Here is a 15,124-nt window from a genome sequence, read left to right on the forward strand (position 1 = left end):
TTGGATTTTACAACATATTTGTAAAACTCCAAAGGATATTGGCCAATATTCAAAAAAATATAAAAATCTTATTTTGGGGGGAGGAATTCATCTATTATTCACCGCTAATGTTTGGATAAAGAAATCCTTAAAGGACGAGTATCCAAAATATTATTAGGAATAATAAATCCGCACACATCCTTGAAAGAAGCCTTGATTATAATCAAGGACATTTCAAAAAAAAAAATTACTCCACAGTTTACGAGTAGTGATTGTATAAAACACTAAAAAAAATAGGTTTTTTTTAGCATCCTAGATTTCTAAGTTTTTGTCTCTCCTCCTTGCGATTTACAAGTCGCGGACTCTTGAAATACTAAGGGAAAAATGAGCTTTCGAAGCACATGGAATCTCCTTGGATTTCTATCCTAATAATTTTAGTTTGAATCAAACTTAAGAAAACTGATGGGATTAGAAAACACTAACAACAGAATAAGTATAAAGCAAACCAAACACCAAGCAGCTTACCTTAGGTAGGGCGTACTAGGGGTGCTAATACCTTCCTTTTATGCAACCAGACCCTTGCCTTAGAATCTCTGAAAGACTAGTTAGGGTTCCTAGTGATCAAAATACTAGGTAGCGACTCCTTTACACAAATAAAAAAAAAAACCTGAAATCAATCGAAAGTCACCATGAAGTCGCGCTCCCCTGCGAGGGTGGAACAAGGTTGATTGAGAATTAAGCTTTATAATTTATTTTGATTTGCTTTCTATAGGGTTATCATAGTCTCATAACTCAGGTTGTAAATTTGACATGTTAACTCAAGTTACTCTGAAATATTTTTATCTTAATATTAAAAAAAGATATCATCTCGATTTTTTTAGTTAAACAATGTTTTTACAGGTTGTATATGTTGCTTTTAGATCCGCAAAGTTAACTGGGTTAACTATCACACGATTTATATATTTTGTTTTTGCTAGAACAAAATATTAAAAACATTTGAATATTTTTTTTGTGCAAGAAAATTTTGACTTAACCTGCATCGTAACATGGATAAATGATTTTTTATCTAATGTTTTTCCATCTCTGTATTAGATTGAAATATTGTTTAATTTATGGTTAAAATCTATTTTTTTATTAAGCAAAAACACATTACCAATGCCTAGAAAAAAATTTACTTAAAAAGTTTTTTATTATGACTCGTGGCATAATACTGGTCAAAGAACAAGTTAACTATAAACTACAAGAGGAGAGGGTTTTATTATACCTCTCCTTACAAAGCACTATTCATTTGAAAAGTATTTTGTTTTTTGTTTTTATTTTTTTTCAATCAATTTTTTTTTTTTAATTTCATCCTTTAATTTTAGATTTATTTTTTATTGAGTTATCACACTCTCATAACATGAATCGTAGTTTGGCTGGCTAACCCGATTTGAATGTTTAACATAATTAACTCAATGTTTTTTTTCTTTTTCTTAATTAATTTGTTTTTTAGTTTTATCATTTAATATTGGGTTGATTAAGAATTAGGCTTCATGATTTACTTTATTTACTCTTTATAATGGTATTTCGACATCATAGCCCATAAATAGTGCTTGATGGGTTAACTCGAGTTAACTTGGGTTGTTTTTGTTATTTTTTTAATTAATATTTTATATTTTTATCAGTCAACACTAGGTCGGTTGTGAATTAACTAAAAGAGGAGGGGGTTTTACCGTACCCCTCCTCACAAAGCACTATTCAATTGAATAATGCTTTGTTTTTTTGTTTTTTTTTTTTCTTGATTGTTTCAATCAATTTTGTTTTTGTAATTTCATCATTTAATATTATAGTTTTTTTTTATTGAGTTATCACACTCTTATGACATGGATTGCAAGTTTGACGGGTTAACCTAGTTTGACTAGTTAACTCGATTGACTCATGTTTTGTTTTTCAATTTTATCCTTTAATATTGAGTTAATTTGAGAATCAGACTTCATCATTTGATTTCTTTACTTTCTATTATGTTATTTCAGCCTCATGGCTTAAGAATAGTGCTTAACAGGTTTACCTGAGTTGACTCAGGTTGTTTTTTGTGTCATTTTTAATTGATTTTTCTCCTAGTTTCATCATTCAATACTAGGTCGGTTGAGAATTGAGTTTCATAATTTAATTTGATTTGCTTTCTATGTGGGATATCTTGGTCTCATGATCAAGGTCGCGAGTTTTAGCAATTTCACTCTAGTTAAATTATGTTGTTTTTTTTTGTCTTTTTACGAGGTTATCCCAGTCTCTTGACCTAGATCACGGGTACTTCAACATCAGATTTGTTTTTTATTGGGTTGTCCTCATCTCATAACCCGAGTCATGAGTTTGATAGGTTATACCAATTGACTTAGTTTTTTTCTTTTTTTTATTTCATTTTTGTCCTCCAATTTCATCATTTAATATCGTATTTAATTGTGAATTAGGCTTCATGGTTTGTTTTGGTTTGCTTTTTATAAGGTTATCCTAGCATCATGAGGGAATGGTGTTTAACGGATTAACCCATGTTGACTTAACTTATTTTTTGTGTTATTTTTTAATTAAATTTTTTATAAATTTTATTATTCAATATTGGTTCTGTCAGGGGCGATTGAAAGTTGAGCTTCATGATTTGTTTTGATTTGTTTTGTATGGGGTTATCTCAGTCTCATGATCAAAGTTATAAATATGGCATGGTAACCCAATTAAATCAAATTATTTTTTTTTCTTTCTATAAGATTATCTTGATATGATGATTTAGGTCATGAGTTTGACAAATGAACTCATGTCATTTTTCATGTTTCTTTAATTGATTTTTTTTTCTAATCTTATTATTCAATATTGGGGTAATTATGGATTAAAATTCATATTTTATTTTTATTTGTTTCTCATAATGTTATCTTGGTCTTATGACATGGGTTACGAGTTTGATAGGTTAACTCGGGATGCTTTTTAGGTCAATTTTAAATGGTTTTTTTTTAAAAAAAAGATTTATCAAACATTAGGTTGATTAAGAATTAGGTTTTATAATTTATTTTGATTTATTTTTTCTATAAGGTTATCATAGCCTTTTAACTAAGTATGCGGATTTGACATATTAACCTGAATTAACTCAAATCACTTCAATATATTTTTATCTTAACATTAAAAAAATATCATCTCGAATTATTTTTATCAAACAATGTTTTTACGGTTTATATAAATTGATTTTAGATCCACAAAGTTAATTGGGTTAACTCTCACACAATTAAAAAAAAAAAATTTACTGAAAAAATGTTAATAATATTTAAATATATTTTTTTTTTTGGGTTAAAGAAAAATTTAATTTTACCCATGTGATAGCGTGGATAAATTATTTAGTCTTTTACTATAACAGTACTTTTAAAAGTAAACGAAACAAGAAGAAACAGGGAAAAGACATATCTTATCCATTTTCTCTTAGGCTAAGCGTCGTAGGAAGCCGAAGCTCAAAAGCGACTGTGCCTACGTTTCTTTTCTTCGTAGTGTTTGCTTTTGCTTTATAGTATTTTCTCTTGTCATTTGTTATTTTGTTTTTAAGTTTTTTTATTTAAAAATATATTAAAATAATATTTTTTATTCTTAAAATTTTATTTTTAATATAATATATTAAAAAAATACTAAAAAAAAATTAAATTTTTTTTTAAATATGGTTGATGATCACGATGCTTATCAATCAGGTTTATTCGCCATTACTGTGATGGCTGGCTTGAACCAATAATCTGGTTGGCTGGTACAAAGAGATAATATACATAATTTTAAAATCTGATTCAGCCCAGCACGATTTAAAAAAATTATATATTTTTAAATAAAAAAATACTTTAAAAAACTATTAGAACTTTTAAAACAAAAAAACAAAAAACTTTGACTCCTGGTTCAGTATGGCCAGATACAATGGTTGCCTCAACAGTAAATAGTAGTGCGCACTTTCTGCCACTTTGTATAGTCACCGAATCAAAAAAAGAAATTTCTTTTACTTTAGAGTGTCTGTCCTTTTAAGCCCCACAAAATAATTTTCAGAAACTCATTCCCTGCTCGAAGGCCGAAGTAAAAATTCCAAAAAAATAATAAACCCAAGGCATTTCTCATCTTACAAGATGCTTTTTGTTAAGTGATTAATTTAAAGAGCTTTCTGAAACAATTTCTACGATGTTTCTGAACAATCATGCCGTGTGTTTTGAAGAATTTTTATATTTTTCAGAGCATAAATATTACATTTATACTGTCTGTTGACCATAGAAATATTATCTGCAAAGACACGATTGCAAATTAAAGGCGTGATAGATGGGCAAAGAAATGAAATATTATTCATGGGATCTTCTTCCCCTAACGTTTTCGAATTTCTGATGGTTCCATTGCTGCCTTCTGAATCGAATGGGGAGATCCCAAAATATTATTCATGGCCTGGGATCTTCTTCCCCGAACTTTTTCGAATTTCTGATGAATCGAATGGGGAGATCCCTAAATATTATTCATGGCATGGGATCTTCTTCCCCGAACATGTTTGAATTTGTGATGGTTCCATTGCTTCCTTCTGGATCGAATGGGGAGATCCCTACAAATTCAGATGGCATTAACTTCCAATAAAGACTTGGTTCCCATTCTGCCTCTTCGAGGGCCCTCATTATCTCTTTCGCCACTATTTTGCTCCCCTCTGATGCAAGATGAAACCCATCACTGCCCAGACACCAATCCAAAAGCTATATCAGCAGTATATATATATATATAGAAAGATTATCAGTTTTGATACTATTTCAACTCAAATCTACGTATTTTCAAATCGCAAAACTAATCGAACTTACGTAAAGCAAGTAGTCATCCAATCATTTTTTTGCTGCATTATGGTCCAGAGATCAATGGCCTTCACTTCAAGTTCCTGGCACAGCTTTAAAGTAGCCTCGGAATATATCCGGGCACCCTCGTTTGATCGAGTGGCACGTTCACTGGTTTCATAAATAAGATGCACCAGTATTAGAATTGAACTCTTCTATATATGGAAGAAAAGGAGGAGTAAAAATCAAAATCTTCATTGGAAAATTAACCCGTAGAGCTGGATGATCATCTCGTCATTGGCAGGAGGAACACCTAGAAAGATGACTCGAGTCTTCTCAGAAAGGCTCTGGCAATCAAATACGAAGCATATTAAACTAACAGCAGATGGTTTTCATTTTCTAGTAATTAAGAAAGTTATTGCATAGTCTCAGCCATCAGTCATGCATAAGTTGCAGGTGTTCCTGTCATATGCAAGCATCCTGCTTATTCTGATTTAAACAGCAGCCCAGATTGAAGGATTACCTTGAGATGTGTAGCAATCTTCTTCATGTTCTCTATGAACTCAGGAAGGGGTACATGAGGACTAAGCTCATCGGGGATAGGCTTCAATGAATCATTACCTCCAAAGTAGGTTATAACCAGTGAAGGTTGTACTGCGGCTTCCTACGTTAAGAACAACAGAAGAACATCAGTGTCCTAGTAGAACTAACAGGAGGAAATTTCTCTTACGATCTGGATAAGAAGAGTAAATGCAAAGCATGGAAAAATCCACGAGAGAGTGTTAGATGCCAGAAATTAACGAGGCTTTCACAATATATATATATACTCACCTAGATTACTTTAAATACGTACTTTACAAGACAAAAGATTGTAAGGTACCTTGGGGAAAATTTGATCAAGAACTTGCAAAGCATTCCTTGAATTCCAACCTCCATATCCCCGCATCACTATGTCTGCCTGTGCCAATTGCATAATAATAATAATAATAAGAGATCCAACATCTTATAAGATCTGAAATGTATGATTAATGGAGTTTGGGCACCAGATCATGTCCAGAGTCTAGATACCTGCAGGTGTACTGCTCTAGACTAGGGACTACATTTTTACTTTGACAACAGATCATTACCAAGTAAATGTCAAAACAAAAAATCAAAATGATATCATGAAAATGTCCGTGAAGACTGTTTGCTGACAGAAAAGGAAACAAGAATCATCAACGAAGGGCAACTGAAAGAAGGATAGATAGATATATGGAAGAAATACCTTGCGAGCGTATGTATCAGCAAGAATGGCACCCCATCCTCCATCGCCAAAACTTTTCTGAACAATAGAGGATCCAAACAGCACAAACTGTGGTCTCCTTGGTCCAACCATCTGTCTCTCTACCTGCAACTCACTGCTGCTTCTTTCTGCAAACAAAGAACACACAAGGCAACCATCAATGTATGGCTAACTTGCCCATTTTGTAGGTGTACATTATTTCAGCTAGTTATACAGTCTATACCGTGTAGCAAGACTCATTTTGAAGTAAAAAATTCAATCAAGCTGGACAAAAACACTTTTAAAGGATTTAAATGATGGAATATTTTATATATATATATATATATCAAAACTTCAACGTAACGAATTAACTCGGCCCAACTGTATCTGTGTGCAATTCACATGGTTAAATTAATTAAAAGAAACCTAAAAATGATCGATGGGAGTCCCGGCATTTATTTTAGAAATAATTTGTTTTTTTATTTTAATAATATTTAATTTGATTAATTACTTCTATAAACAAAATATACTTTTAAAAAAGCAATTCTCAACATCAGAAAAAGCACTTGCGGACATTACAAGGAATAATTAAGGAATCAATATATTTTTTTTAAGAAAAAAAAAACCCAAGAGAGTGATGAGCAGAAGCACACACACGAGGGTATAGAAAATGCCAACTTACTTTTGTCTCAATATTTTTATTCATATCTACTTTTGACTTTTCCATTCGAATGAAGGAAACAAACTCTCCCTAATTAACTCTTAAATAATCCCAACTACACACACTTCCAACAAGAGGGAGATTAGCCAGAGAGCTAGAGATTTCAAGAAAAAAAACAGAGATGGGAGGCCTTGAGAGGCCTAAGTTTGTGCTTTTTGGATCATCAATAGTTCAGCTCAGTTACATCAATGAAGGCTGGGGTGCTGCTCTTGCTCACATCTATGCTCGAAAGGTATTCTTTTTTCTCTTTTTCTATTTATGGAGCTTCAAGCCCAATTTTATTATAGAGAATTCGAATGATTCCGTTTGTTTCTGTAATACGGTATATATTTGTTTAAATCATGAATTTAAAAGTATTTGGTTAATTAACAAAAACACCGTATATACAGCAGCTTTGTTAAAGATAATAAAATTTATAATTTTTTAAAATCATAACAGCAAAAACTATAATAATATCAGTACATGCGGATTAAACCATGGTTCGCAAAGGGGTTATCTTCTATCTTCTGTTGCTTAATGTGATTTTTGTGGTGTAATAATTTGTGATATGATAGCACGCTTGCCAATCATTTAGCATTTAAGTGAGCGGTTTACGCATGTGTCAGATCATCATTCATGTCCACATTGCTGCTGGGACCCACATTTCTTATCTTTTGGACAGTGCATGGTTAATAATGGCTTCCATTTTAATAACTTTATGGTCCATTAGTCAAGAAATAGTACATGTTTGGCGTGTCAAGAAGAAAATAAAATCTAACTATACTGCCCCACTCGCCCCAAGTGGCGCGTGTAATATAATGGAGGTACAAATCTCAGCCACCTTCTACGCCTATTATATAAAGATACTCTTCTCTACAATATAGCTTTTAAGTGTTGTGTTTGTTATTACTGATTTATTTAAAGGTATTTTCATTGATTTATTTTTTTTTTGAATAGTTAAATAACAAAAATAGTTCTAGAATAACAAAAAAAATTTGTTGGAAAAAGATATTTTATTATTTATCTTTTTAATTGTAGAGTGCAATCACACAATTATTCTTGAGATGAGAATATATAAGTTGTAAGTATAGGGTTATTAGCATCTTTTCCTTAACATGTATCATTAGCAACATAATATGTATCAGTTTCTTAGCTTTTTTTTTTAATTTTTTTTTATCCTTTTTTTTTTTTTTTATATAATTTTTATATTTTATAATATTTAAATAAAGTCATTAAAATTATAACTACAAAATTATTCAATTTATTTTTCAATTTTTTACTATATCTTTAGCAATTACTTTATGAAAAATTATATATTAACCTAATATGTAATTAAAAAAAAACATTTCTTATTAATATTTTGTTAGTGTATATGCCTTATAGCCAATTAATTGGTTACACGTGGAATTGAATTTTTTTCATGTAAATATTTTTTTGATATTAATAAGGACTTATTTATCTTTAATATTCATCAAATATTTTATTAAAGAATATAATATTTGATTAATGAATCTAGAGTAAAGATAAAATTTTTGGGACAAAAATGTTTTGCAAAGAAAATTATAAAGTTTTTATAATTATGAGATTCTTATTACATCAAAACATTATTTATAAATATTTTATAAAATTATTATAATTAAGTTAGGCATGTTCGCACGCTTTGCTTGTTAAAAAAGAAAAAGCTAGGCACTTGTGGGTATGGAAGGCCAAGCCCACATTCTTGGTCTATTAAGAAAAAAAAAATTGAGTGTGTCTAGGCCTGGAATGTGTAGCCCACACATTGAGGCCTCTCTTTTTTAACCCAATTACAAGTCATCCACATTGTTTTTTAACCCAATTTTGAATCTATTTAAAAAAAACACCTTAAATACATCATATGAATCTCAATAACCTAATTTAAAATCCCCAAAATATTCTCTAAATTGCTTAAAATTTTAAAATTAAACTGAATCCAAACAAATTTTGCAAATTATGATCTAATTTTCTAAAATCAAGTAGTGTAATGTAATGAACATTATAGAGTAAAGTTGTTCATTTTCTTTGAATGACTACTAGTTTGATTCTCCACATTACGCTGCGAGATGGAGAGATTTTTTTCTCAATGTAAAAAAAAATATATGGACATTGTTAATGTATTTTTTACCATAAAAAGACTTTTAACTGCAAACTAAATGTTTATACATGCATTTAATAAAATAAATTATAATTACATGTGTCAATAAATAATAATAATAATTGTTGATTCCATCCAATTATTAAGTAGGAAACTAAAATAAAATGCATAGTAATCTAATTTTATATTGCGGGGAGTTCTTCAAATATGTTTTATTTAATTATACAACAATAAAATTATTTTTTTTAGAAAAGAAATAAATTAAACTCAATTGAATACAAATGTCATTTTTTCATGGGTTCTTAATTTGATGAAAAAACAAAAGAATTAGAATAAATATAGATTCTTCAACACTAAAATCATTCGTTTTAATTGTCGAAATATAGTCAATTAGTAATTTTCTCTTTTCTTCACTTTTTTTCTCTTCTCTCTCAACTCATGGACTGAGAAATGAAAAGAATGAATTTTTAGATTTAAATTACCTTTTGCGTGAATTTTAGAATGGCCATGTGGTTTCCTTGCTTTTTTAATTTCATATTTTTTTCTTTGAATTTTGTGATTTTTTTTTTCAATTTAGAAACTAAAAAATCAATAAAATTAATTTTTAAACTTAAATGACCTTTTGTATGAATTTTAGATTGGTCATGTGGTTTCCCTACATTCTCCATTTCGACCCTCTTTCTTTGAATTTTGTTTTTCTATTAAAAACTCCACTAATAACTCATTAAATTGGCCATAAAACAATTGAATCAAGAAAAATTAAATCAATAAATCTATATTTGATTTTATTAAATCGAGCATCAACCTAATATTGGATTCCTTTCTAGACACAATAAAAACCTCATACCAAGCCAAACAAAACAAGTCACCAAGCCGAACCCTTAATCAATCTAATGTAAAAACATCAAATTAAAAAAAAAAAAGATCAAATGACAAAAATAAATTACCTTGGAAGGATTCGATCTGAAAAAAAAATCAACAGACGTTGGTTTCAGCTCGTTTATCAGAGAACGTAATCACGAGATTTCTAATCTCGACAAAAAACCGGTAACCCTCTTCTGCATTTGTATGATATAGAAACATATATAGACGAACCTCCACCAAGAACTTGTTTAGCCAACTGTGCACAAACTACCACTACTGGTTTCTGAATTCTGATCGTATCTTTTCTTTCCATTACCAGAAGTTTTGGAAATGCAATTTTCACTGGGCCATCTTGTGTTGTGACAATTCTATCCAGAGAAGACATTCTGTCTGTTTCTAAGTTGAGAAGCCTGAGTGAATTGGAGTATGTTGTTTTTATATTTTAAAAATATTTTTTACAAAATTTAAATTTAAAGGGTTTTTTCATCCGCTCAAGGCAAATGAAACATATGAATGTTTGGAATCTTAAAAAGATAAGATATTAAATAGCATTTACCAAGTGAATCATTAGAAATGACTACTAGTTTGATACACTGTGAGATGGAGTAATTTTTTTCTCAATGTAAAAAAAAAATCAAATGACAAAGATAAACTACCTTGGAAGGATTCGATCAAAAAAAAAAATCAACAGACATTGGTTTCAGCTCGTTAATTAGAGAACGCAATCACGAGATTTCTAATCTTGACAAAAATCAGTAACCCTTTTCTACGTGTTTTAAATTGTAGTTGCTGTTGCTTTTTACTCAGAAAAGAATGTTAATAATGTTTTTTTATTTTTTTAAAATTATTTTTAAGATTAGCACATCAAAGTAATTTGAAAACATCAAAAACATATTAATTTAAAGAAAAAAAATAAAAAATTTTCAAATTTTTTTCAAATTTTTTCGGAAGCGCTTTTAAAAAAGCACTTCTAAACACCATCATAGAAACAGATATAGATCAACCTCCACCAAGAACTTGTTTAGCCAAATGTGCATAAACTACGACTATTGGTTTCTGAATTTTGATCGTATCATTTCTTTCCATTACCAGAAGTTTTGGAAATGCAATTTTCACTATGCCATCTTGTGTTGTGACGATTCTGTCCAGAGAATGTATCAACAAGGGCATCCTTGTGAATCAATCCTGAAGGGCTCCTTTCTCCAGATCCTATCGAACAAGGAAACGAAGACATTTGTTTGTTTCTAAGTTAAGAAGCCTGAGTGAATCAGAGCATGTTGTTTTTATATTTTAAAAATATTTTTGAAATAAATTAAATTTAAAGGATTTTTTCATCTACTCAAGGCAATGAAACATATGAATGTTTGGAATCTTAAAAAGATAAAGATAGCATTTACCAAGTGAATAAAAACATTCATTAGATATAATTATAGATAATTAAGTTGCTGATTTGTCAAATAATTGAGTTTTGCTCCGATGATGTCTTTAAGTATGTTTGTTTTTGTAATTTAAAATAAAATGTTGATGTCAAAAATAAATTTTTTAATATATATATATATATATATATTATATTATTTTAATGTATTTTTAAATAAAAAAACACTTTAAAAAATAATTGTTATTATAGTACTAAATAAGCTGGCTATATACCTATTCTATTTATATATGTGTAGAATAAATCTGAAAATAAGAATTTATGGGAGGAACATGTTATTTATGCAATCTCAACTGCTAATATTAGAGCTTGTTGAGTAACATATAGAAGAATACAAATTTAATTAGATTTAAATTCTTTTTAGTACTACTATTTAAAAAAAAAAAAACAATTAATCTATTGCTATGTTGTTTAATCTCTTGCTCATGAACTTATTTTGGTTTACAAATGGGCGCAGGCAGATATAGTATTGCGAGGATACTCAGGTTGGAACTCAAGACGTGCTGTGCAGGTTCTTGACCAAGTTTTTCCGAAGGTGTTTTCTTTTTATCACTAATGGCTTCCATTTTAATAACTTTATGGTCCATTAGTCAAGAAATAGTACATGTTTGGCGTGTCAAGAAGAAAATAAAATCTAACTATACTGCCCCACTCGCCCCAAGTGGCGCGTGTAATATAATGGAGGTACAAATCTCAGCCACCTTCTACGCCTATTATATAAAGATACTCTTCTCTACAATATAGCTTTTAAGTGTTGTGTTTGTTATTACTGATTTATTTAAAGGTATTTTCATTGATTTATTTTTTTTTTGAATAGTTAAATAACAAAAATAGTTCTAGAATAACAAAAAAAATTTGTTGGAAAAAGATATTTTATTATTTATCTTTTTAATTGTAGAGTGCAATCACACAATTATTCTTGAGATGAGAATATATAAGTTGTAAGTATAGGGTTATTAGCATCTTTTCCTTAACATGTATCATTAGCAACATAATATGTATCAGTTTCTTAGCTTTTTTTTTTAATTTTTTTTTATCCTTTTTTTTTATTTTTTATATAATTTTTATATTTTATAATATTTAAATAAAGTCATTAAAATTATAACTACAAAATTATTCAATTTATTTTTCAATTTTTTACTATATCTTTAGCAATTACTTTATGAAAAATTATATATTAACCTAATATGTAATTAAAAAAAACATTTCTTATTAATATTTTGTTAGTGTATATGCCTTATAGCCAATTAATTGGTTACACGTGGAATTGAATTTTTTTCATGTAAATATTTTTTTGATATTAATAAGGACTTATTTATCTTTAATATTCATCAAATATTTTATTAAAGAATATAATATTTGATTAATGAATCTAGAGTAAAGATAAAATTTTTGGGACAAAAATGTTTTGCAAAGAAAATTATAAAGTTTTTATAATTATGAGATTCTTATTACATCAAAACATTATTTATAAATATTTTATAAAAATTATTATAATTAAGTTAGGCATGTTCGCACGCTTTGCTTGTTAAAAAAGAAAAAGCTAGGCACTTGTGGGTATGGAAGGCCAAGCCCACATTCTTGGTCTATTAAGAAAAAAAAAATTGAGTGTGTCTAGGCCTGGAATGTGTAGCCCACACATTGAGGCCTCTCTTTTTTTAACCCAATTACAAGTCATCCACATTGTTTTTTAACCCAATTTTGAATCTATTTAAAAAAAACACCTTAAATACATCATATGAATCTCAATAACCTAATTTAAAATCCCCAAAATATTCTCTAAATTGCTTAAAATTTTAAAATTAAACTGAATCCAAACAAATTTTGCAAATTATGATCTAATTTTCTAAAATCAAGTAGTGTAATGTAATGAACATTATAGAGTAAAGTTGTTCATTTTCTTTGAATGACTACTAGTTTGATTCTCCACATTACGCTGCGAGATGGAGAGATTTTTTTCTCAATGTAAAAAAAAATATATGGACATTGTTAATGTATTTTTTTACCATAAAAAAGACTTTTAACTGCAAACTAAATGTTTATACATGCATTTAATAAAATAAATTATAATTACATGTGTCAATAAATAATAATAATAATTGTTGATTCCATCCAATTATTAAGTAGGAAACTAAAATAAAATGCATAGTAATCTAATTTTATATTGCGGGGAGTTCTTCAAATATGTTTTATTTAATTATACAAACAATAAAATTATTTTTTTTAGAAAAGAAATAAATTAAACTCAATTGAATACAAATGTCATTTTTTCATGGGTTCTTAATTTGATGAAAAAAACAAAAGAATTAGAATAAATATAGATTCTTCAACACTAAAATCATTCGTTTTAATTGTCGAAATATAGTCAATTAGTAATTTTCTCTTTTCTTCACTTTTTTCTCTTCTCTCTCAACTCATGGACTGAGAAATGAAAAGAATGAATTTTTAGATTTAAATTACCTTTTGCGTGAATTTTAGAATGGCCATGTGGTTTCCTTGCTTTTTTAATTTCATATTTTTTTCTTTGAATTTTGTGATTTTTTTTTTCAATTTAGAAACTAAAAAATCAATAAAATTAATTTTTAAACTTAAATGACCTTTTGTATGAATTTTAGATTGGTCATGTGGTTTCCCTACATTCTCCATTTCGACCCTCTTTCTTTGAATTTTGTTTTTCTATTAAAAACTCCACTAATAACTCATTAAATTGGCCATAAAACAATTGAATCAAGAAAAAATTAAATCAATAAATCTATATTTGATTTTATTAAATCGAGCATCAACCTAATATTGGATTCCTTTCTAGACACAATAAAAAACCTCATACCAAGCCAAACAAAACAAGTCACCAAGCCGAACCCTTAATCAATCTAATGTAAAAACATCAAATTAAAAAAAAAAAAAAGATCAAATGACAAAAATAAATTACCTTGGAAGGATTCGATCTGAAAAAAAAATCAACAGACGTTGGTTTCAGCTCGTTTATCAGAGAACGTAATCACGAGATTTCTAATCTCGACAAAAACCGGTAACCCTCTTCTGCATTTGTATGATATAGAAACATATATAGACGAACCTCCACCAAGAACTTGTTTAGCCAACTGTGCACAAACTACCACTACTGGTTTCTGAATTCTGATCGTATCTTTTCTTTCCATTACCAGAAGTTTTGGAAATGCAATTTTCACTGGGCCATCTTGTGTTGTGACAATTCTATCCAGAGAAGACATTCTGTCTGTTTCTAAGTTGAGAAGCCTGAGTGAATTGGAGTATGTTTGTTTTTATATTTTAAAAAATATTTTTTACAAAATTTAAATTTAAAGGGTTTTTTCATCCGCTCAAGGCAAATGAAACATATGAATGTTTGGAATCTTAAAAAGATAAGATATTAAATAGCATTTACCAAGTGAATCATTAGAAATGACTACTAGTTTGATACACTGTGAGATGGAGTAATTTTTTTCTCAATGTAAAAAAAAAATCAAATGACAAAGATAAACTACCTTGGAAGGATTCGATCAAAAAAAAAATCAACAGAACATTGGTTTCAGCTCGTTAATTAGAGAACGCAATCACGAGATTTCTAATCTTGACAAAAATCAAGTAACCCTTTTCTACGTGTTTTAAATTGTAGTTGCTGTTGCTTTTTACTCAGAAAAGAATGTTAATAATGTTTTTTTATTTTTTTAAAATTATTTTTAAGATTAGCACATCAAAGTAATTTGAAAACATCAAAAACATATTAATTTAAAGAAAAAAAATAAAAAATTTTCAAATTTTTTTCAAATTTTTTCGGAAGCGCTTTTAAAAAGCACTTCTAAACACCATCATAGAAACAGATATAGATCAACCTCCACCAAGAACTTGTTTAGCCAAATGTGCATAAACTACGACTATTGGTTTCTGAATTTTGATCGTATCATTCTTTCCATTACCAGAAGTTTTGGAAATGCAATTTTCACTATGCCATCTTGTGTTGTGA

General features: G+C 28.8%; 1 protein-coding gene and 1 long non-coding RNA gene across 2 annotated transcripts; one reads left to right on the forward strand and one right to left on the reverse strand.

The window, feature by feature from the left end:
* Positions 1–4,280: 4,280 nt before the first annotated feature.
* LOC118029682 (GDSL esterase/lipase WDL1) lies at positions 4,281–6,401 on the reverse strand. The gene is made up of 7 exons (XM_035033593.2): positions 6,275–6,401; positions 6,034–6,179; positions 5,650–5,727; positions 5,293–5,433; positions 5,040–5,116; positions 4,800–4,940; positions 4,281–4,674 (listed from the first exon to the last, which is right to left on the reverse strand). The coding sequence occupies exons 2-7, from the start codon at positions 6,142–6,144 to the stop codon at positions 4,470–4,472; spliced, it is 753 nt and encodes a 250-aa protein (XP_034889484.1). The 5' UTR covers positions 6,145–6,179; positions 6,275–6,401; the 3' UTR covers positions 4,281–4,469.
* A 209-nt stretch (positions 6,402–6,610) lies between these two features.
* LOC118029689 (uncharacterized) lies at positions 6,611–11,950 on the forward strand. The gene is made up of 2 exons (XR_004684209.2): positions 6,611–6,983; positions 11,600–11,950. It is a non-coding gene; the product is annotated as an uncharacterized lncRNA (long non-coding RNA).
* Positions 11,951–15,124: the final 3,174 nt, after the last annotated feature.

Source organism: Populus alba, chromosome 16 (genome assembly GCF_005239225.2).
Source record: "Populus alba chromosome 16, ASM523922v2, whole genome shotgun sequence".
NCBI classification, from domain to species: domain Eukaryota; kingdom Viridiplantae; phylum Streptophyta; class Magnoliopsida; order Malpighiales; family Salicaceae; genus Populus; species Populus alba.

What these genes read in the sequence shown, in the direction of transcription:
- LOC118029682 (XM_035033593.2), bottom strand. Translation starts at nt 6,144, where the DNA reads ATGGTTGGACCAAGGAGACCACAGTTTGTGCTGTTTGGATCCTCTATT. An exon ending in TTGATCAAATTTTCCCCAAG is followed by an intron (nt 5,434 to 5,649) that starts GTACCTTACAAT and finishes TTCTTAACGTAG; the next exon opens with GAAGCCGCAGTACAACCTTC. An exon ending in AGATTGCTACACATCTCAAG is followed by an intron (nt 5,117 to 5,292) that starts GTAATCCTTCAA and finishes TTTGATTGCCAG; the next exon opens with AGCCTTTCTGAGAAGACTCG.